The 24,518-nt window shown below is 41.4% G+C and overlaps 1 protein-coding gene across 1 annotated transcript; it reads right to left on the minus strand.

Annotated features, from left to right (window-relative positions):
- Window positions 1–969: 969 nt before the first annotated feature.
- On the minus strand, window positions 970–24,399 carry MSRB2 (methionine sulfoxide reductase B2). Its single transcript, XM_028508083.2, has 5 exons — window positions 24,248–24,399; window positions 14,689–14,789; window positions 10,071–10,147; window positions 4,598–4,745; window positions 970–1,741 (listed from the first exon to the last, which is right to left on the minus strand). Exons 1-5 carry the CDS (start codon window positions 24,363–24,365, stop codon window positions 1,637–1,639), a joined length of 549 nt encoding a protein of 182 aa, XP_028363884.1. The 5' UTR covers window positions 24,366–24,399; the 3' UTR covers window positions 970–1,636.
- Window positions 24,400–24,518: the final 119 nt, after the last annotated feature.

Here is a 24,518-nt window from a genome sequence, read left to right on the forward strand (position 1 = left end):
GAGCGGAACAAAGAGGGGAAAATGGGACAACTTTGATAGCATAATCAATAAAATATATCATTAAAAATAAAAAATAACACCAATGATTTCTCAGAAGGAACAACAGAAGCTATGAGACAATGGAACTTAAAACTTTAAAATACCAAAATAAAACTTTTCCAAATTAGAATTCAATATCCAAGGAAAACAACTCCTCAAAAATGAAAGGAGACCAAACTCACAAAAATTGACTAAATATGTACAATTTTTGTATATAAATTTTCCCTTAATAGAGCTTTAAAAGTGAAAGAAGGATAAATACATTTCTCACCAACAAAAATTGAGATTTACCATTAAGAATCATGAACTAAAAAAAAACAGTAAAAGGAGTCCTTCAGGCAGAAGAAAAATAATCGCACAGGAAAACATGGGATCAGGAAGAAATGAAGAGCAACAGAAAGCTGCAAATGGTAAATACACATGATGTTGGCATGCAAATACACGATGCAAATGGTAAATACACATGATGTTGGCATGCAAATTAACAATGTGTGGGGGTTCATATGTGTGCAAAATTAAACACATGACAATGGTAACATGAAACATCGGAGGGTGGTAATTGAATTTAAAGTGTTCTAATGTTAGCATTCTTGGAGAAGTAAAAATAAAAGTAATAATTTTCATATGGCCATAAGAAGTAAAGAATGCATGCTGTGATTTCCAAGGTAGCCACTAAAAGAATTAAATCATGTATTACAAGTGAATCAAGAGAAAAATGGAATAATTAAGTTTTCTTTCTGCCCATAAATCCCAAATAAAATGATTCAAACACTTTCAATAACAAATTATTCAAGACTCTCAATTTGTAAAGCACTTCAGTTGCCATTAGTATTAGTATAAACAAATCCCTACAACCATGTGATCTATTTATTTTTTGGCATTTGATTTAGTCTTTTTTTATAAAAGAGCAAATTCATAGACTTAGATAAAGAAACGTAAATTTTAGTAAATATTTTATTTGAACATTTTGAAGTTTAACTTTGTAGGCATTTTTATTCATTATCTCTGAAATCTAACATGCTCCCATTGAAACTTATTTGAGGGCCACAAGGTTGGACCTAGAATGTTCAAGACATTCTAAATTTTGAAAAGGAATCATGCATCCCATCCACCACCGTATGTACCTCCCAAAGCACAGCTCTTCTACAGTCCTACTCCTCGGTGCTTCTTTCATTGCTGGCTTGTTGATTAATCCTCTATTTCCCTTTCTCTTTTGCACCTGAGCCCTCATCTATATATGTCCATGAAGACTTAACTGCAATGGAAGTTTCAGGGTAGTTTTGTAGAGATTTTTGGCTTGTAGTCCATGAGCCTCCTGATGTCCTCAAAGAGTCATGCCCTTGGGTCCCAGGCAGAGCCTACATGAGCCAACTGGCTTGAAACGGCTATCCTCATCATACTGTGAGATTCCACAGTCAGAGCCTGAGTCAGGGTCAAGTTCACTCCAGATAAATAAATTATTAGAGAAGCTGTGACTTGCTTTGTGCCAGCAACAAACAGCCCAGTTTGGGATTAAATGAACAAGTCAGTCAGGTGAATTTCGAAAATTGAAGGTGTAAATGAAGGAGTGGCAAGGGAAGGGGTCTCTTGGAGAGAGTCAGGCTTTCCCTGGTTTGAACTTCAGCGCCACACTGTTGATGCAGAACCTCTGACCGGAAGGCCCAGGTCCATCAGGAAACACATGGCCAAGGTGAGCTTCACACTGTAGAAGAGAGAGGCCTCTGTCATTTCTCCAATGAGAAAAAGCTCTTTACATTGTAAAAGTAGACAGACAAACCCCATGTGGCCACCCAATGTTTGACATCGGTATGGGGAAAAAGTCTATTGACTTTTAAGAAATGAAAGACTGCAAAGATCAGCAGTGGTAAATAGCTCTCTGTTTTATCAGCGAGAATGCAAGCATGTTATTGAACTTAGGCCTTGATTAAGACATTCATAAAATAGGAATAATAATAATTGTAGCTATTTAATAGAATTGTGTGATGATGAACTGATATAATGCATATAAAGCATTTACACAATTCCTGGGTAATTACTCAATAATGTTATTGTAGCCAGTATATTATTTTTTAATTGAAGATAAGACTATGCTCTGTTTATCTGCTTGCCTTGGTGCTTTGCAAAACCAGAACATTTGAGCACACAGGATATCAACATAAATTGTCTGGATTTAAGCACTCTCTTCTACCTGGCTCACAGAGGGAACAGTATGCTGCTGTCACCGGTAGTGTCACCCTGACTGTCACTGACACACTGCAGACTGGGGAAGAAGATGAAGAGAAGCCAACCACATTAGGCCTTTGCTGCCTGACCCTGTTCCAAAGAATGTGAAGGGCCATGAGATATTACCTCACACCTGTCAGAATGGCTATCATCAATAAATCCACAAACAAGTGTTGGCGAGGATATGGAGAAAGGGGAACACTTGTGCACTGTTGGTAGGAATGCAGACTGGTGCAGCCACTGTGGAAGGCAGTATGGAGATACCTTAAAAAATTAAAAATGGAACTTCTTTTTGACCTAGTAATCCCACTTCTGGGAATATACCCCAAGAAACCCTGAACACTAAATCAAAACAATATGAGGTCTATCTGGAAAAAAATCTAGCCATTGTTAATGTAACGAGAATAGTTTGCACACATTGATGCAATCTGGCATCCAAGGTGAGTGCACTGGAATGTGCATGAATGAACAGTGACAGCTTCATTGTACTAGTCAGTGGGGGCAGTAAATGCCACTGAGTGAGTATGTCTACTGTGTGGTTCTGGCATGCAAAAAAATGATCAGAGCAACGAATCTGCATCAAATTTTGTGTTAGGCTTGAACATTCCTCCACAGAAACTATTCATGTGGTTCAGAAGGCCACAGATATGGGCAACTGGTGATTGGCAGTTTCATCACGACAATGTACCCACTCATGCATCATGTATCATGCAAAGTCTTTTTGTGAAACCATCAAATCACCCAGGTGTCTCAGCCCCCGTACAGCCCAGATTCGCTGCCCTGCAACTTCTGGCTTTCCCCAAAACTTAAATCATCTTTGGAAGGGAAGAGATTTCAGACCATCAGTGAGATTCAGGGGCAGCTGATGGCAATTGGGAGAACTGTGTGAGGTCTCAAGGTGCCTACTTTAAAGGGGACTGAGGTGCCATTGTCCTGTGTACAATGTTTCTGGTATCTTGTATCTTCTTCAATAAATGTCTCTATTTTTCATATTATATGGCTGGATACCTTCTGGACAGACCTCATATATGTATCCCTATGTTTACTGTGGTGTTATTTATAATAGTTAAGATCTGGAAACAGCCAAAGTGCTCATCAGTAAATGAGCATATAAAAATGTGTGGAACATTTACACAATGGAATATTACTTGACCATAAAAAGAAAAAAAAATCTTTTATTTTCTGACAGCATGGATGGACCTGGAGATTATTATGCTAAGTGAAACAAGCCAGTCAGAGAAAGATAAATACTATACGATCTCACTTATATGTGGAATCTAATTTAAAAAAACAAAGAAATAGCGGGCTGGGAACCAAAGTGTCCCAGGTTTGATTCCCAGCCAGGGTACATGCCTGGGTTGCAGGCCATAACCCCCCAGCAACCGCACATTGATGTTTCTCTCTCTGTCTCTCTCTATCTCCCTCCCTTCCCTCTAAAAATAAGTAAATAAAATCTTAAAAAAAAAAAAAACAAAGAAACTGACAAACAAAAACAAACGTAGACATGGGTACGTGGAATAAACTGATGAATATGAGAGGGGTGGGGACGGAGGGAACTGGATAAAAGACGGTAAAGAGATTAGCTAAAGAACATACATGCTTAGCCCACGGACAAAGACAACAGTGTGAAGGCTAGGGGAAGGGGGAGTGGGGGCTGGGTGGAGGTGGGCAAAGGCAGGGGATGGAGAACATCTGTAATAGTTTCAAAAATAAATTTTTTTTTAAAAGGTGAAGGGATTAAAAAGTTACAAAACAGTCACAGGAATGTGAAGTACAGGTGGGTATTAGAATTATCAGGGAGATCACTTTGTAAGCTATAGAATTGTCTAACCACTATGCTGTATACCTGAAACAAATATGTATTTAAAAACTATAGATAACTATAGTGTGTGATAGCCAGAAGGAAATGAGGGTAGGGGAGGTGAAAGTGGGCAAAGGGGGAATAAATGGGGATAGAAACAGACTTTGCTTTGGGCAATGGGTTATGATGCAGTGTACAGATGTTTCATTGAGTTGTACAGTTGAAAACTGTATGACTTTGTGAACCAATGTCACCCTAATAAATAAAAAATAATTGTGAAGGGCCAACTCTTTCTTTCATATTCTCACTCAGCTCCCAGCTCTGGAAGGCTAGAAGCAGGAGAGGCTACTCAGACAGTGGCTCAGGAAGGTTCTTTCTCTAACCTACCCAGAATGATGGGGGAGAGATCAAAGCAGCATGACTAGAAACCCAGTGGGCTTCAGTGACCACTAGATGTGCCAAGGACAAGAGAGCGATTTGTGGCACTTGGGGGAGCATCAAGAAAAACCAAAGAGACAAAACAAAGCAACTCACTTGCTTGCAGACAACCTCTGTGCGAACCAATCCCAACGAGGTGTCCACACGTCTCAGGATTCCTGTGTTACTTTCATCAGAGCCGGATGTTCCATGGGCCTCAGAAAACGAGGGCCATCCAGTGCCGGAGCAATACTTTTTCTCAGAACTAAGGAAGACATTCCCAAAGCTACAGCTGCTAAGACCGTTATTAACACACAAGTAGCATTTATGCCCCAACCAATTTTTCTACCAAGCAGATCTGATTCCCTCCCTCCTCTGCCACATCCCAGGGCCAGTTATGTGACAATCAATTCTACAGGAGTCTTGCCCACTGCACCTTCACTATTAAAAACATCATCCCATTGCAGTGAAAGGGTTTCTTGTTCCTTTGATTCTAAAGGTTTCCCTCTCAAAGTTCGACACGGACCTAAAAACACTAGGAGCTTTGTGAACCATGTTGCATATTAAGAAACACAGATTGAACCCATGTGTCCTAAATGTAGAAAAGGGGGGCCATTACAATGAAATAACAGTGGTTAAAGGAGGGCATCATGAGCATGAAGTGTCAGAGAAGTATGAGATCTGATGAAACAGACAATTTCAGTAACAGAAACTTCAGTTTATCTAAACACAGATGCCTGACTGCCTATGGGAATCCAAGAACTGCCCCTGCCACTTCTTAGCTGTGTGAAATTGGGCAAGCTGCTTCACCTTTCTAAGCCTCAGTTTTCTCATCTGTAAAATGGGGGTAATACCTACCTTATGGATATGTTTTGAGAATTTAAAGTGCTACTCTATGGAGCACATGATAAGTGCTTATGAATGAATGTTCACTATAGTTATTATAATTAATAAAGATGCTTGGTCACTCTGAATTGATCACTGCAGTGAAGATTCCTGGAAGGCTCACAGGGACCAGCAATGCTGAGGGCTGGGAGGGCCAGAGGAGGAGGGCGACAAGCAATCTGCCCACCAAAGACCCACTAAGCGCCTTAAAGGAAGGCTCTCTTAAATGGCACTAGGAAACAAGATTTTTCCATTTTAAATGGCAATGAGATGGCACTAAGGAAAAATGAGAAGAAACGAATTACAAACCTTGCAAAAAAAGCTGAGTGAAGTGAAAAAAAATCTGGCAAATAATCATATCCCCAGACTATGAACAGGAAAAGAAGCTCAGTTTAGAGCACAAACCTTAGTAGAAACATCTAATGCAATGCAGCAATTCTCCAACATTCTGGTTTCAGGATCCTTTAATGCCAAAGAAGTACTGAGGATTACTGAGAGTTGGTGTTTACATGAATAAACAGTTGTGTATATCAATATTTTACAAATTATAAATTAAAACTGAGAATGTGAAAAATATGTACATACTATTTTTAATTTTTTTCTCCTGAGTCACTTATTTTTAAAAGCAATAAATTCATTATATAATATAAATAACATTTTTAAGAAAAATAAAAGAGTAAAAACAAAAAAGACAAAAAAATAAATGATGCTTTGACAGATGGTTACATTTTCCAAAATGAAGCAAACATTTAGTGATAAGAGTTTCACTGTTTTACAGGTTTGCAAATCTCTTCAATGTCTAGCTTAAGTAAGGACTACTGAGTCTTCATATGTGCTTCTGCATTTGATCTGCTGCAGTGTTGTTCCCACAAAAGGAGAAGGGGCCTTGCAAATATGTAGTTAAAAAGAGGGGACCTCACAGATGCCCTACAGGGTCCCAGGAACTCTCGGGATCCTCAGACCAGGTTTGAAAATCACAGGTAGGACTTTGAGGAGTAAAGACTTTGACTTCTGAAAGACTTGGGTGTGAATCCAGGCTCTGTCTATTACTTTTATGTGACCTTGGAAAGTTATTTAATCTTTTAAAGCCTCAGTGTCCTAATCGATAGATTAGTAATGGCATCATTGCCTCACAGGGTTGCTGAGAAGATTAACTGAGATACTTTCTGTACAGCATAGTGTCAGACACTTGGTACATAAGTCAGTAGCTATTATTTTTAATATCATCATCATTATTAATAACAGATATCCATGCAATTTGAATAGCTGTGGATCCAATTACAAGTGTCTGCACATTCAGGTTGGATTTTTTGCAATCATTTTCCAAAGGTTCAGAAGCATTCATCTGTGCCACTTTGGCCCAGGAACAAACATCTTAAGTATCATCTAATCATACCCTGTCCACCCTCAGCACTGTGTATAAACTAGTGATCTTTAAAGGAGTTTCAATGGAGAATTATGAATATAATAAATTTTCTAATGAATGAATCTAAGACTTATAAAAAGTCATTTAAACATTTTATGAGAAACAATAAACCTTTATTGATGCAATTAACAGAAACTGGAGATTTTGCCAAGTAATATGAGAGGGCCATCATACATCATTCAAGGCTGAGAACCTAAATATTAAGGCCAATTAGAAATTTCAACATACATACTGAAATGATTAACAGGTTATAAGGCCCATCCTTGAAAAAACTACAACCATTCTGGATCATCTCTTCTCATATTCTCTCTGGTTTATGATTCATTTCTGGAAATTCTACAGCCCCCCAAACTGACACCTCAGGCACCCGGTGGTAACTCGCAACCCTAGTATCTTAGAAGAATTTCTGTTCATTGAAGGAATCACAGCTCAAAAAAGAGCCTTAAACAACGTTAGTTACCAGTAACATGTAGGACATCAGATATTACACAAAAAGGGAACTAATATCAGACTCTGTTTTCTTCTAAGATTTATGACCAGGAAATATGTGACCCAGATTTTCATAAACACTTCCAGAACTGGTATCTGAAGGGAGGGAGAAGGGAGGTGTAGAGAGGAAGCAGGAAGGGGGCAAAGTCACACAAAGGGACAGTCTGGAGTCCTCAGGGGATCAGTAACATCCTGAGTGTCCTAGACCCTGGAAACCCTGACTTAAAGGTCTCTGCTTTGGAGTCAGCAGCTCTCCCTGAACACACACCACGTGGTTCCATGTGCAGGCAACTCTGCGGGTAGCTGCGAGCCCGGCTGCAGAGAGGCAGTGGTCCCCCACCCACTCGACTCTTTAGCGATGTAGTTTTGGTTGACTGACTTTTCACCTCCTTTTGACTCCATACAAGCGTTTGAAGAAATGTATATTTTTCTCTATCCCTGCCCCCTATAATTAAGGCTGGAAACTGGGGACACAGTGTGGGGGGGAAATGAGAGGCAAAACAAGAATATATTCCCAAGACTAGCCTCTTGAATGAGAAGCATGCTCAGCAATATAGCCTTCATTTATAAGTTCTCATTAATTAGAATATATTCTCAAGAATTCCTCATTATCAAAGATACATTTATGTATTTAGCTCCGAGAAAGATTATCATTGCTAACACTGCTAATACTGAGTGCTTGGCCTCTGCCAAGCATTTCTCTGGTGCTCTTATGTGTTAACTCATAACTGGATTAATCCTGTCATTGACCTTATACATTCAGTACTACTGTCATGCTCATTTTACAGGTGACCTAGTTGAGGCACAGAGAGATTAAGAAACTTGCCAAAGATCACAGGGCTATGGAGTGAGGATGTACTCTAGGCAGCTTTAACCACTGTTACACTATAATAAAATATCTTTAAAAAGAGAATATTCTGGAACCGAAATGATTCTTATGAATATATTCTTATTTCTCTTAGTCTTGACTGCACCAGAAGCAGCAAAATAGAATAGAAACAAACTCAAAAGTCCTTTAAAAAAAGAAAATGAACACTATTCAACTAAAACTAAGTGACTGAAAGAAACAAGTAAGGTTGGTGAACTGGCAGTTCAGTAAACTGGCCACTTGGCACACAGGCTTTTGGAGAATCAACTGGCTTTCCTGTTAGTCTTGGCTGCTTTACCACCTTAGGGACCTGGGGCTGGTCAGTCAACTTCCTTAATTTGGACTACCACTGTGCTACAACAGTAGCCAGGCCACACATAGCCTTATAAGTTAAAGTCATTAAAATTAAGTAAGATAAAATATTCGGTTTTTCAGTGGCATTAGCCATATTCCAAGTGCTTAATAGCCACATGAGATTAGTGGTCCACCATGGACAGAGCAGATATAGAACATTCCATCATCGCAGAGAGTTCTACCAGACAGAGTTCTCCGCCCTGGCCTCTGGGGTCCTCCCTGCTCCACCATCCTGGGCATCCGTGCCTGCCCTGACATGTGGTGAGAGGGTGGTGGGCACTGGGTAGGAAAAAGGTCTCAACTTTACTATTGCATAAACTGGAACACCACTGAGGAAAAAAAAACCCAAAAATAAAATGAAGGAGAATGCTCTTCCAAGGATGGCTTCTAATCATTTGTCTTCACAGTCTAAAGACAGAAACAGAACATCTGGCTGTACCGTACAGTAATAAGGCAGTCCTTGACATTGTTACAACATGGTCCTTTGGCTTAAAGCAGGCTGGCCATCTCAAGATCCTACTTCTCTTTAATAGAACCAGAAGTCATGGCACAACAGTCTCAAAAATATGCATCCCACATTTTACTGTGTCAAAATTAACCTTTGTCTCCTAGCTGTCCCCAGGCCATCCTAGGCTGACTGTCATCTTAGATGTCTCCTCAGTGGCCACTGACAGAATGAATGGGCAGAGGCCTGCCCTTCCCTGAGCATAAAGGAAAATCAATCCTAATCATTCCTCAACCTTGAAGGCGGGATCTGGCTTTCCAAATTCAGGCCACATTAGCAGGAAAGCCCAGTCTGCCCAAAACCCAAAGGACATAATGAAGCACCGCCTAATGGAAGACTCACAGAGCTGGCTTGATTTATATTTTATTCTAAACCAATTTAGGGTTGATGCAAAAGAAAAAAACAACATCTTTGAAGTTCTGAAAAACAAGACTTCAAAGATGTTTTCCTTTCTTCTCCACTGAATCTACTTTTTTTAAGACTGTTTCCCGCATGTCTAAACAAAAAGGCCTTTGTTGAGAGATTTCAGATCCTGATTGACTTAAAAGAGGCTTTGAAATCAAGGGACAATTAAATTTACTTTCAGCTACATAGAAGAGGGCATGGTATTCACTTCTGTCAAGCATTGTGGGGAATCTGTCCTCATAAAATTCTACATTTCCTAAATTGAATTATAAATCCATTTTCCCTGAGAGAGATATAGTTTTAATCACATGGCCAAGCAAATACTATTATGGTTTAGATTTTTTTAAAAACTTTCCCAGGGAAAAAATTCTAATAGCTTTTCTTTAAGGTGCCCACCAAGTTTTATTATTTTGCTATTTCTCGGGGATACAGAAAGAAAGAATATAGGCTAAGAAGTCTTGTTAATTGTTGTAAATATTAGAAATAATTGAGACAAGCAAGTATCTTATATAAATAGCTCTCCTTGTAGCAACCATGCCAGATGAGGAGGACAATTAAAAACAACATGGATATGTTTTTATCCAAGGCATCAAATGAGGCAGATCTGAAGGACCTTAGAGGTCTGTTCTCCTTCAGAATTTCTTGATCTTTATCTCACCTGAAGAGTGGGCTGTCACAGCACACACAGTGATACATTCCTGATTCCCTGTTATTCAGGTAGACCCCACTGAAAGGCTGAAAGTCAAACAGATACATCATGTTAGAGTTCTCGTAACTCTAACAGGAGATGATACAATAGATTTAAATCCAAGATGAAGTACCCAGACAGAGGAAATTTTGTACTAATTTGACAAAGTGCAAATATCATCAGAGAGAAAATTACCACACACCCAATGAAGCAGCCTGCAGACTTATTTATAGCCCATCCTTTATTGTGCCAAATATTCAAATTATGACATTAATAATGTTCTATACTTACATAGCACCATTCATCCAGGAACATCAAAGTCCGTGAAAAGGGGAGAGAACAGTCCCCTGGATTATGTAAAGTTTCAGTCTCCATTTCAATAGAGTCAATGCAACAGGAATCTAGTCCCCTGTTGAACGCACTTTGAAATCTCCAATTAAAGAAGGAATATGAATATATAAGAAGTAGAGCTCAGTGAGATCAGGATTGTGCCTTTACTATGCTTCACATAGTGTTGAGGACACTAAATAATGAGGTAGATTCTCCCAGTGCCTAAGTGATGACATAGATGAAATTACTACATTAATTGGGGCTTCAGAGTCTGCAGGTGTAAAAGTCTTCTGGGAGGAACACAAGGAAACTTGAGGCAATGAGTTAGCTGAGTAAATTTTTTTAATGTTATTTTGCAAACTGGATGTCATTGGCTAAAAAAAGACCATTTTTGTACAATTTTTTTGTCAAAGAAAATTAAAGAAAAAGAAACCTTGCACTCGCCAGCTATGAACCACTGTCCCATTTTATGGGATGGAAGAGAAGCAGGAGTACAGAATGGCTCACTGAGTCACAGAGCTGATCAGGAAATATGCTGGGCTCTTCCAGCCACTCTAGATTTCCCAACGCAACAAACTCACAGGTCAAACATTCAAGTCCCCTGTGGTGGTATTAATGGCACATTTCCAGTGAGCTAAATAATGGACAATTTCAATAACCTCCTGAGCCTACCATCTGGGCACACATGGATGTTTCCCTCTTTAAAGACCTTAAACTTAGCTGGAGAAATCTGAACAGTAGTGAACTGGTCGTTTTTTGGCCTGTCCCCTGGAATGCTCATTCCCAACACTGGAAATGAGCATCTATCTATCAGGAGAAGGAAGTTTCACATCCGTCCCACCTGGGCTGATGAGACACATATGCCCAAGGGCTCCCAGTTCGGAAGTTGATCTAGAAATGCCCAGTCATAGGATCCAGACAGCCTGATAAGATTGAAAATATAATTTTGTCATTGTAGGGGGCAGCTGGACAGAGGAAGTGACAAGGAACTGGTATCATAATTTTAAAATATTGAAATGAAAAGAAAGTGCTAACTGACATATCTGATGAATGACATCTGTGACCTACCTCTTTGCCAGATTTCCCAGTGTCTCCCTCTCTCCTCCCCAACTTTAGCTCTTGTCCTAGCTCTTATTTAGAGTTAAACTCAGCTTCCATCTTAATTGTTCTACTAGTGTTTACTTGAAACCTGGTATGTGTCCAGTGGAAATTTAAATTGGGTGTGCACACGACATCCATGTGAAGAATGGGCTGGACCAGGGGGGCAAGAAAACACTGGAGGCAAAGAACCACCAAAGAGCCACTAATACAGGCCTGGATTCAGCTGTGGCAGGAACAGTGGTAATAAGAAGAAGAAGGCAAGTTACAGAATTATTTAGAAGACAGAACTGAAATGATTATATGGGGAGGAGGACAGGTGAGAGACAGAATGGCACTCAAGATACCTGTTGGGTTTTCAATGTCTGTGCTATGGACTGAAGGTTTGTTGAAACCTAAGTACCATGTGATGGTACTTAGAGGTGGGACCTTTGGAAGGTGACAAGGTCATGAGGGTAAAGCCCTGATGAATGGGACTGGCACCCTTATAAGAAGAGTCATGAGAGAGAAGCTGTTCTCTTCCTCTAGTATGTGAGGATACAGTAAGAATGTGGCCATCTACAAACCAGGAAGAAAGCTCTCTGTGGCCATCAAATTGCCAGCACCTTGGACTTTCTAGCCTGCAGAACAGTGAGAATAAATGTTTGTTGTCTAAGCCCTGTGGTCTATAGTATTCTGTTATAGCAGTCCAAAATGACTGAGACAGTCTGGACCAATGGGAGTTCTCCCTTCTATGATCTTGTTAATTCAACAAACCTGCTGGAAACAGATGACACCCTGAAAAGGGATAATCTGTAGATAATTTAATACAGAACCATTTACAAAGGTGGGAAGCCCTGGCTGGTATGGCTCAGTGGATTGAGCACTGGCCTGGGAACCAAAGGGTTGCTAGTTTGATTCCCAGCCAGGGCACATGCCTGTGTTGCAGGCCAGGTCCCCAGTAGGGGGCACACAAAAGGCAACCACACATTGATGTTTCTCTCTCTCTCCCTCCCTTCTCCGCTCTCTAAAAAGAAGTGTGGACAGGGCCAATGGAAACCATGGACAGGGCCAATGGAAACCAACAAGGGAGGGTGAAGCACCCCTGGGCCAGTGACCACAGAACACACATCCTCTGCTAGGCCTGTGGGCCAAAGGAAGGGGCAGTTACCAGAACCTGTGACACTGCAACTGTAGGTGAGGGCTGCCTGCTGCATCTTCAATCTGCACTGGAGGGACAGAGCTCCAGAGAGGACCCTGGACCTCAATTCTCTATCCTGCCATCTGATCTCTCTGGCATTTCCCATTGGTCAAACTCATTCAGCAGTCAGAGGGTAAGGGAGGTGACTACACCCTTAGTAGATGACTACTGGGCAGACAGAGGGTGGCCAGCATAAAGCCTACCTTCTCCCAATATTTGACTTTTAGTTATCGCTCAGCCAGGATATAAACTCCTTCATCATGCCTAGTGGAGGGCCAGCACATTACTGCTGCCCAATAAAAACACAAGGAACTCAATTTTAATTTGGAGTCACCAATCAAAAAGCTTAGATGTTTTACTTCTTTTTCCTTGGCCTTATGAAGCTAACAAAGGCTTATAGTTCTGCAATATTTTAAAAAGTTAAATGTGGAAATGGATGAAGTGAAAGGGATTTATAACACTAGTTAAAACAGATGAGGCTCATTTTGTAAAATGGCCAAAAGCAGAGAATATAATGCACCATCTGTTTCAGAATCCAAAAGTTTTCTTCTAAACATCAGGCAGCTCATCTCCAGGCTCTGTATATACACCAAGCTTTGCCTGAGAACAGGTCTGGCCTAGAATAGTCTGGGAATGCACACAACTGTACTGAGAATCACATATGGCTCCCTTATGCCATATGCAATAATGGCAAATATAGTCTCTTTCCCAGTAAAGGCTTTATTAAAATCCCACCCACAGGAAGTTTTCAAAAATACCAGCTTTCACAAAAATCTGTTGGGATTTGGTGGCCTGTCTTATGACTTCAGCATAGAAGTGGAGGGCAAGGCCATGATTACAAGGCCACATGCACATGGACAGCTACTTGCACTTTGTAGAAACTGCTACAGTAAAGATATAAATACTCTACAAGTTTGCAAAACCACTGTGCTGTGGTCCGCCCTATGGGGTCTGCTTCACAAATTAAAGCATCTAACAGTCAAGTTCAATAGCTATATTCCAGGGGCCAATTAGGGTCTAAAACAGGCCACTTGTTAAGAACTATAGTGCTGTAAAAGTAATATTATAATGAGGAACCACTGAGGACTGTTCTCTCAGGAAATGAATAAAGGTGAGATTCTTCAATGTAGTCTAAATAATGTTTCCACCTCTTAGTCTTTAGTCACTTAACATTCAGGCAATTTATTTTCTGAGTGCCAGATGCCACGTTATGTGCTAGAGATGTACCAACAATGGCAAGTGCAATGAAGGAAAAGGACGAGTAAAGCAAACCCACACAGAGCTGAGGAAAGGCTTCCCTGAGGCAGTGAGGTTGGGCTGAGAGCTGAAATATAGGTTTGAATGAATTAGCAGGGGTGGAGGGACAGTGATGGGAAAGGAGAACACCGGGTAAAAGGGCCCTAGGGGAGAGGGGAGCCCAGGTGTCTGAGAGATGAAAGGACAGTGTGGCCAAAGTTCACAGATTAAGAGGTAAAATGGCAGGATTTGAGGATGGGGGTGGGAGGTAGGGGCCAGGGATGTTAGAGCCTTATTAGCTATTTAAACACTTTTCTCTTTACCTTGAAAGCAGTGTAAAGCCACTGAAAGATTTTAAGCAGGGGGTGATGTGGTCAGACCTGCATTTTGGAAAGATCTCTTTGGAGGCCATGTGGAGAATGGCTAGATGAGGAGCACGAATGGCTGTGAGCAGAAGAGTGGAGGCCACTGCAGTCCAATCAGCAAGAGATGGTGGGAACCTGGACGGGCATGGCAGCAAGAGCAGTGGTGAGGAGTGACTGGGAGGTAACTTAGGAGGCAGAATAGATGGTGAGGTGATGGAAGGCAGAGAGTAGCAGGTCCAAGGGAAGGTTTCTGGTTTCTACAACTGGGTGGACATCGGTGGTCTGACGGGAGGATGATCAGTCAGCTTTTGTAACTGGATCTATCCCAAGCCCACTCTCTATGCCTCTAATCTGAAAACTATAAGCTTGTTTCGCTTACCGGTTCAGTTCCTTTTTCTCTGGTGACATAGAATTGCTCTGGAGTCAGCTTCTTTCGCCACTCACTCTTGGCAAGAGATGGCTCATGATTTGTAAGAGACCCTGTTAAATAAAATTTTTAAAATTAAAACAAAAAGGCACAATGACCTTTTGATCCTTAGCCTTTCTCCTAAAGTACACTATTACCCAGCAGAATAAGTCATTCCCTCCCCTCTCTCCCACTCATTCATTTGTCACAGAAACCAGAAAGCTCCGGTACAAAATGCTTTAATTGAGTCATTAGTTTAATAAGAAATGAGTAATAAGTAGAGAGCCAGTTTCCTAGTCCCCCTGAGGCATAGAAGCTAAAGAGGCAGCTGAAATATGAAACAATGCAGAATAAATTCTCCTCAGGTACCTAAGGGAAGAAATTGATCCTTCTTCCATTACTATGTTCAAAGCACTAGTTCCTGTCAGGATACAGCTGGGAGTAGTTGAGTGATTGGAAAGAAAAGAAGGCTGAGCTAGCGGGTTATTAAACTCCTCTCCCTTGCGGGTTCATAAAGATATCTCTGATTTTGTTTGTCAAGGAAAGTCTTTATTAAAAATCCTTCTTGTGTGGGGAAAAAAGAAGAGACCCCTATGGCATATGCTCCTGAAAGGGAAACTGAGACCCACCAGAACCTATTCTAATGCTTCACAGTTTTTATTCACAATTTGTTTCCTTTCTTCTACTTTCTCTGGCCTCTATCTTACTACTTCTCTGCCAATGAATGTAAACAAAATAACTAGGACCAGACAGTATATTTGATCCAAAGCTGGGAATCCACATGTGCAGAGGGCCAACTAGTAGTTATGTTCAGATTTTCAACTGCACCCCTAAGCCCCTTCTTTTTCAAGGGTCAACTCTACTTTCTTTAGCCAAAGAGGGATAGGAAGCCAATATATATATAATACATGTTTTAACAGCCCAACATTAAGAATTTGAAGGGATCTTATAATTTGTCCACCTCACCAAGAAAACAGAGGTCCAAAGGGTAAGTAACCTGGCCATTGCATTGAAGACAAAATGTTAAACACCTGTGATCTCACTATCAAGAATCAAACATGTCAGAACCTCATATTGGAAATTCATTTCTGTTACAAAACATTCCTAAACACTCTTTCAGCAAGAAAAGACATACATCTTCATCATCAGGTCATAATAATGTACAATATGTTATTTCTGTATTGCATACTGTGGATCCCTTATGTTTGCTTACATTTTATTAAAGGGTTTTTGCCTGTTACATATACTAAATGTTGTCCTTTCTTAAACAGTTTTTATAAGGCTATAGGAATTTATTTTTTACTATGGAAATATAGCTCAATTACACACAATTTTTCAGGAACTCATTTCTTGGGGAGCAAAGCAAAATGTATTTATGTGACAATTTTTACTGCTCAGTAGCTTTCAGAGTTATCAGGCAGAATGCCAAGTAATAAATGAAGAAGGAATGATAAAATTTTTTTAAATCACCATTTTTGCAATCAATAAAATAATCACTGATTCAATCAAGAGCCATCAGGGGATTCTAAAGCCCCTGGGTGAAGGCTGTTGAAGAATGGAATAATCAAACATTTTCAAAATATGATGCCAAAGATTATTAATTACAAGGAAGAAAATACTCCTTTACAACAGAAAAATGTAGAAATTACCACCTTATCCAAGTAAGCAGTGAGCATCGCCAGCAGTGGGGCCAGCTGACAGGATGGGTCACAGGGTGTGACACACTGAGGACACAACATCACCCCCACCCCCCACCCCTGCCGTCAGTGCACTGACTGCTCTCAGAGGGCTCCCTGGGGACTTCTTAGTGAAACCCAGGGACACTTCATCCTTATTTCCCTCTCGGCAGTATTAACACTTGATGCTCTCTCTTTGGGGATATATTCTGTTCCCTTGGCCTCCAGGACACCAAATTCTCTTGAGCATCCAGTTACTCCCTATCAGTCTCCTCCTCAATTTCCCTTCCTCGAGCCACTCTGGAATCTTGGTGTGCTTTAGAGGAATCTATCCATCCTAGCTTTCTTTTGCCATCACTCCACATGTGCTCCTTGGGGTTTTATCCATTTGGTAGCTTCAAGTACCATCTATATGATGAGACTCCCAAATCTACTTTTCTCTCCATCCTAGATCTCTCTGCTGAATTCCAGATCAATATACAGGGGTGGGCAAAAGTAGGCTTACAGTTGTGAATGATAATTTTTTGAGTTAATAAAGCTATTATAATAATCATAACCTGCATGTCTTTTCCCATGTGAAGAATTTTGAACCTACATTTGCCCACCCTGTACAACCGACACCTGGATATCTCCAGTAGGATGTCCCATCTCAAACTACATGCACAAAAGGCCTTCTTGTGTCTGCGTCGCCTGAACCCAAATCTGCTCCTCTCCTCACATTTCCCCTCACATGGGATGGATGGGCTCATCCATCCCGTGTTTCAAACCAGGAAGCCAGGCCATTGTCCATAATTTTTCCATTTTCCTTGCACCAAGCCCTGTTAGTTCTACTTCCTAGATGACTCAAATCTGTTCATTCTCATTTCTCTGCTACCACCTTGCATTAGGCCACCATTATCTCCAGTGTACATTATTACAAAAGTTTCTTTCGTAAGTCCTTGCCAATCCTGATCACTTCCTTTTTTTCACTGCCCCAAACTATTCAATACAACATAATACACTCAAGTTAAATTCCAAACTCCTCAATGTGACTTGCAAGGCCCTATCTGATCTTCCACCACACCCCAGTCCTTCTGAACTGCAATCCTCTGAGTTTCCCAGAATATGTCATGTTTTGCTCAGCTTTTTACTTAAGACAGAGTGAAGACTTTCAAGATCCCTACATTCTAGACCAAAAACTGGAGGTCTCCAACCTCTGATCTCAGTTTACATGTTATATTCTCCAAGAGACCTTCCCTGACCACCATCCCCCTCATCTGAGCCTGAACTGCAAGATCTTCTCTGTGTTCATGCCCCACAGTATTTCCTTGATAGGTTTATTCAATCACAATGACTGCAGGGTAATTTGTCTGGATGTCTCATTAGTCTAGAAGCTAGAAGTCTGAAATAATTGTCTTCGTTCAATGTATCACTAGTATATATTATAGTGCTTTGGCATTTAATAACCATTTTTTTTCATTCAGTCAACAAATATGTACAGAGCACCTACTGTGTGCTAGATAATATTCTAAATGTTAGGGATACAGGGGTAAAGAAAACACACAAAGAATCACTGCCCTTAGGGAGTAGAGGTAAAATAACTAAATAAGTAAAGAATATAGATCTGCTGGAATGGGGGTAAAAGGGAGAAAACTGTACTTGAACAATGATTAAAATAAAAAAAAGAATATAGATCTTTAGGTGATTTTTTAAAAATCACAAAGGTGTTTAGAAAGTGAGGATGTGTGTACACATGTATTCATGTCTGTGTATGTATGTATGTGCACGTGTAAACACACACAAAATTTCCAATGGAGTAGTCACAAAAGGCTACCAATCAGAAAGAATAGATGCACCCCTATGTTCATAACAGTGTTATTTACAATAGCCAAGATCTGGAAACAGCTCAGGTGCCCATCGGTAGATGAGCAGATCAAAAAGCGGTGGTACATTTACACAATGGACTGCTACTGCAGCAGTAAAAAAGAAAGAAGCTTATGTGACAGACAGCATGGATGGACCTGGAAATTATTATGCTAAGTGAAATAAGCCAGTTAGAGAAAGACAAATACCATATGGTCTCACTCATATGTGGAATCTTAAGAACAAAATAAACTGACAAACAAAATAACACCAGAGGCATGGACACATGGCACAGACTGACAGATCTCAGAGAGGAGGGGGTCGGAGAGGGGGACTGGAAGAGATTCACCAAAGAACATATTTGCATAGCCAGTGGACACAGACAACAATGTGGTGCAGTTGGGGGAGGTGCAGAGGCTGGGTGGAGGGGGACAAAAGGGAAGGGAAGTGGGGGACATTTGTAATAATGTCAACAATAAAAATTTTAAAATAACTTGAAAAAGGTGACATATCAGCAAATACTTGAAGGAAATGAACAAACATGCCATGTGAATATCTGGGAGAAGAGCACTGCAGGCAAGAAGAAAAGCAGGTGGAGTGGGTCTAACATATCTGATGAATGGCAAAGAGAGCAGAGCCACTGGGGTGGAGTGAGTAGGGGGAAGTTAAAGAAGTGAGAACAAAGGTAATGGAGGCCAGATCATTCAGGACCTTGAAGGCTATTGTGAAGACATCGGCTTTTATTCTGAGTAAGTTTGGAAGTCACTGGAAGGTTAGCAGAGGTATGGCCTGACCTAACATTTAAAAAGGATCAGTGGCTGATATACGTTTAAAAACCACTGAAGCAGGGCAAAGGCTAAAGCCAGGAAATCAACATGAAAGAAACAAATATTCTGGCTGAGAGATGGAAGAGATGAGCGTCAGGGTGGATGCAGTAAAGGCGCTTAGAAGTGGTCGGACACTAGACACATTCTGGTGGCAGAGCCAGAGGATGTACTGATACATCAGCTGTGGAGTATGAGAGAAGGAAATGGGTCAACGGTCACTATTCCAAGGCTCTGGTCATGTACTGGACAATGGGAATGAGGGCAGGAAGAGTAGGTTTGGAAACTTGGTGTTGGATGTAAATTTAAGAATGTCAATTGGATATTCAAATGGAGAGGTCAGGTAGGCAGCTGGAAATATGGACTTAAGAGTTCAGGGAGAGGCCCCTGGGAGAATATAAATTTGGGACTCCTCAGAATTAAGATGTATTTAAAGCCATGAAACTGGACAATCCCCAACTCGGTGAGTGCAGACAAACAGAGGCCTAAGGGCTTGACTTTGAGGCACTCTAACATACAGGCTGATGTTATGCAGAGCCACAGACAGAGATGGGAAGGAAACTGAGAGAATGTGCTGTCCTGGAGCTAAGTATTTTAATGAAAATGGAATAATCTACTGTGTTGAAAAGTCAAGAAGGAGATGACTGACACACCTGAAAAAGAACAGTTTAGGTAGAAGAGTAGGGGTGAATCTGATCAGAATAGATATAAGAGAAAAGGAGGAGGGAAAGACAGATGTACCTCTGGATCAGTCTTTTGAGGAGTTTCGAAGGTAGCTAGAAAGGAAAGTGAGGTCAAAAGCATTTTTAATACGACAAAAATCAAAGTACCGTAAAGTGTTGATGGGACTGATCCAGTGGAAAGGATAAAGTGATGATTTAGGAAAGAGAGGGGAGAGCTGTGGAGCTACGCTTGACCTAGAGTACATCAAGTTTGGAAACCATTAAACAGAAAAATTTACTGACCACATAAGCTTTGGATAACTATTCGAAATAACAATAAAGGAGTTTTACAAAGCAATGCAAGCTAAACTGCCAACAGAATGTGGAAACATTTTTTAAATCATTTTAGGCTTGGTTATCAGGTGGAATTGTTTTTGTTGCTGTTTTAAGAGCAAGTAGGATCAGAACTAGTTTTAATGGCTGTGAACTATATGTTTAACCCTAAGGGAAGTGGAAGGCAGTGTAGAAGACTGGTGGGTGTACAGGTATAATTATATTTGTAAGCCCTCAACCAAGGGCAAAATGCTAAGAGCTGGCCAGTGTCAATGTGTTAGAATATGATCTAAGTCAGGAGTAGTCAAACAAGGGCCACTCCAAAAGGTGAAAATTCAGAAGGTAAGAGTAAAAACAGGCTTTGCTAGTGAGAATGAGCTGTTCTTGATTCCTCCTCCCAGAACCTAAACTCCATCGTTGAGGGGAATTTGTGGAATCTGAATCCTGGCTATTACCGACATCTAGCAAAGAAAGGAGCAATAGAGCACAATGACAAAAGCTCTCCTTAGCCTTCAGATATCTGCCCTGCCATATCACTCCACACATATCCTTGGCTTTGGCAAAGATTTACATTATTGCATTATTTCTATGGATAGCTAAGAGGAGGATCAACTTTTGGAGTTAAGGTTGGGATTTATAGTTCACAAAGCTGCCATTATCTTCCTATCTATCTCCTTTTGGGAAGGAAGTAGGATGGGATTGGAGAAAAAAAAAAACCTATTGTCTCCTGAAAGTATTGCCCTTAGTGTCTTTCAAAATGCAGTACAATATAACAGCTGACACTAGAAAGGGGAATTCATGAAGGGCTACATTTGGTGGGACTCCCATGCTCTAGCTCTGCACCTGAGGCATGCATCCCAGCTCCCTCTTCCCTGCTTTCTATTTCACTACACCTGTTAGAGAGTGACAACCTGTTTTCAGGCACCCACCTTCTTCCTCTGCTGCAATTGTTTTTAGTTAAAAACTTGTTTAGATTGTTAAACAAAATAATTACTCCTTCATCTAAATACAGTGAAAAACTACATTTGTCATGGCTCTTCTAACCCTTACCTATACGTACCTTTTACACTACTATTGTGTGCAAAAGTTTTCACGGGTGGGCATCAGTGTTAAAGCTCATTGATGAAGCACCAATTCAAGCACTGATTACAAACATGCTGTTGCCAATCTGCTGACCTAGGTGACTGTCAAGTGGGGACAGACTCTGCCTTGATAGCCAAATGACAAGTGGTCGGTTGGTGCTCTCAGGTCAGAATTTATGCGATCTGCATCACATGAAGAGGTTTAAATTGGGTATTGTGAGCTGAACTCTGCACCCTCCCCCCAGCATTCATATGTTAAAGTCCTAATCCTCAAGACTTCATAATGTAACCATATTTGGAGACAGGACTTTTAAAGAGGTGATTACGCTAAAATGAGGTCAAGAGGATGGGCCCTAACCCAATCTGACTGGCGTCCCTGTATGAAGAGGAAGACACACTAGGAGTGAAAGCACAAAGAAAAAGCCATCTGCAAGGGGAGACAGGCCTCAGGGGGAAACCAACACCCTGACCAGCACTGATCTTGGACTTGCAGTCTCTAGAACTGTGAGGAAATACATTTGTTTTTTCAGCCACCCAGCCTAAGGTATATTGTCATGGCAGCAAGTGTATGAGCAGAGTAATAATACACTGTGCTTTAGGAAATGACTAAAGTTGCATTATGAGTAAATTCTGTGAAGTTTTACCAAACAGCAATTTAGGTGCATGTACATACAACACAGCAAGGTCTCACTTGGGAATGAGTTGTCTTTCTTTTGGCCACCAGTGGCTGGAGAGCAGGATTCAGGTTGGTCTCCTCACACTACTGTGCATGCATGCATGCAGATGTTTTCTGTCCTCAATCCGTATCACCTGCACCTTGTATGGGTCCTTCGACCACATGTCTTTCAGATTCCCTATGCATTCTCTTGCTATCTTCACTATCAAGTCTGGGCTGCTGCCACCATTGCATTTGATAGCTACACAGCTCTACCTTGAACTATGCTTTGATAAACTCAAGATTCATTTGGGTTCCTTTCTCTCTTTATGCTGTGTGATTTGCACAGGCTCTATTTCTTGTCAGCCATGTGTTCCATGAGGTGGGCCTTGATTTTCTCATATTTGTAAAACGTACTCTTGCTCATATGGTCACCCACCTCCTAGCTTTGCTCACCTTTCTTGCCACAGTGGCTATGCTGCAATTGTCACACACAAGCCAGTCTCATTTCAGTAACTACTTGTTGAAAATAAAAGAACCTATAGAGTAAAAAGATTCCCCACCTACTCTAACTGTAGAATTAACCTCCTCTCCCAACACAGTGACTGGACTGTTTTAAACTTCAGCTCAGATGGAGTCCAAGCAGAATATTCCCACAAAGAATGTTTTCCTGAAACAACAGATTATTTTTTCCTAATACTTCTAAGTTTCCTTTTCATTTTGCTTTGTCGGTTTAGATGACAAAAATTATAGGGGCCTTGCCCTTGTGTATCGCAAGTCTCGCTGCTGGAGAACAGTCCTCTGTCACTCTCAACGTCTTCTAATTTCTTTCTCTCCAACCTTCCTGAAGTCCACACCACATGGTTAAATGTGGACTACACCTTTGTCTTTTCCATTTCTTTATGTAAGTATAACTAACATTTACTGTGTGCTTACTAAGTGCCAATCATTGTGATAAAGTATTTTAAATTATTTTTCCCATTTATTCCGTGCAAGACTACTATTGTCATTATCCTTATTTTATAGAAGACAAAAAAAAGGCTTAAACTTACCAAGTTCAAGATGTGCCCAAAACACAGCCATTAAGTAACACTGTCCACACAAAAGCCTTGAATTACCTTTTAATCATTTTTAATGGATGCCTAATAGTTTGTTGAATTGAACTTTCATGGTTTGTGCACGCATTCCTTAACTGATGGAGACTGGACAATAGCCAGTTTCTGGTTCTTAAAAGTAGTGTTCTTAAAACATCTTTGTACATAATGCCTTGTTGCTTTGAATTACTTCCTCAGGATCAACGTCCAGGAGGAGGTGTCTGATAAGTTACACAACTCTAGTTATGTACTGATGTCTGGCCAAAATTTAATGTTGCTGAAGAACTTCAGATTCAAGGAGAATTCATTAGGCTGTTTCCAGGCAGCAAAAAGTATGTTCATAAAGGATAGGTTTCTGCTGAAACCACTAGCGTATAAAAGGGGAATACGAACTCCAGCTAACAACTGTGACGTTTTTAGCAAATCAGTGCTTGGCACACAATAGGTAGGCAACAGATATCACCAGATTGGCTAACTGGAGACACCAAGGGGTTCTGAAGGCCATAATCGGAAGTCATGTTGGATCAGCTATCATTCCATAATGCTGGTGCTTCTGTTTAAACACTACATTTTGAAAACTTCCAAGTGGCTGGGGTACATTTTCAGCAGCGTTAGGTATCTCTAAATGTCTTCAATGAACACAGAACAGAACTGGATTCAGAGATGGTCTGGAAGCCAATCCACAGGGGCCACTAAATTACCCTGAAACAGATCTGAAGTATAGGGGATTACATACTCACAAGTGAACTGTAAAGGAGACCCAATCTAGCAGAGATGCCAGAGGCATTTGGCAGAAAACGTACACACTTTCCCCTTGCCGGTCTCAACGATTGACAAGCAACGACTATCAGTTTACAGGGGATGGGTTATTAGGCCGTGTTTCCCTAGGTCCTGGAAACATCACAGGAATAGAACAGAGCAGAAAGCCAAACCACAGGAGCTCCAGGTCTGAACTGCCTGCTTCCAGATTCGACTGGAAGGGCGCGGGGGGCGGGGACAGAGTAAAAGAGGAAAAAGACCAAGGGCCTTCCCAGGAGAGCGCGCAGTGTCGCCTGGTGGATCCCCCCCCCCCCCCCCCCCCCGCGGGTCTTCACCTAGAGTCCCAGGATATGCGTCAGGACGTCCTGAGCCCAGAATTTTACGCAAAAGGAAAAAAAAAAACGTGTGCACGTTCTGGGAGAGGAGCTATACCTCTCCTCCAATTCTCAGTGACTCCCCTCCTGCCCCTCCAAGTTTGCAACCCAGTGTCCCAGGGGGGTTCAGACCAGCATTCGGGCACGCAAGTCGCGGCCACCGAAACTGGAATAACTGAAAAACGTGAGGCGGCGGCGGGGCCGGCGGGGCCTGCGGGGCCTGCGTCCTACCTGCGTCCCCGTGTCTGGCCCTGGTGCCAAGGGCGCAGCTAACTGGTCGGCTCTGGGATGCCCGCGGAAGTGCCTCTAGGAAGCGGAGGTTCCAAAGGCCGCGGAGCAGACGCGCCATTACTCCAACATCCGCAGTCCCCGCCCAGCCACACCGCCCTGCCCCTCCCCCTCCAGCCCCTGCGGCCCCGCCCCCGCGCTCCTGCCCCGCCCGCCAAGCCCGCCTACCCCTCTTGGATCCCTTCTCTTACCCACTCCTGCTCCTGCTCCTGCC

Source organism: Phyllostomus discolor, chromosome 1 (assembly GCF_004126475.2).
Source record: "Phyllostomus discolor isolate MPI-MPIP mPhyDis1 chromosome 1, mPhyDis1.pri.v3, whole genome shotgun sequence".
NCBI lineage: Eukaryota > Metazoa > Chordata > Mammalia > Chiroptera > Phyllostomidae > Phyllostomus > Phyllostomus discolor.

Coding starts and splice junctions, on each gene's coding strand:
- MSRB2 (XM_028508083.2), bottom strand. CDS start 24,365: ATGGCGCGTCTGCTCCGCGGCCTTTGGAACCTCCGCTTCCTAGAGGCA. Junction 10,148..14,688: donor GAGAAAAAGGAACTGAACCG/GTAAGCGAAACA, acceptor TTTGACTTTCAG/CCTTTCAGTGGGGTCTACCT. Junction 1,742..4,597: donor CAGAGGTTGTCTGCAAGCAA/GTGAGTTGCTTT, acceptor TCTCTTCTACAG/TGTGAAGCTCACCTTGGCCA.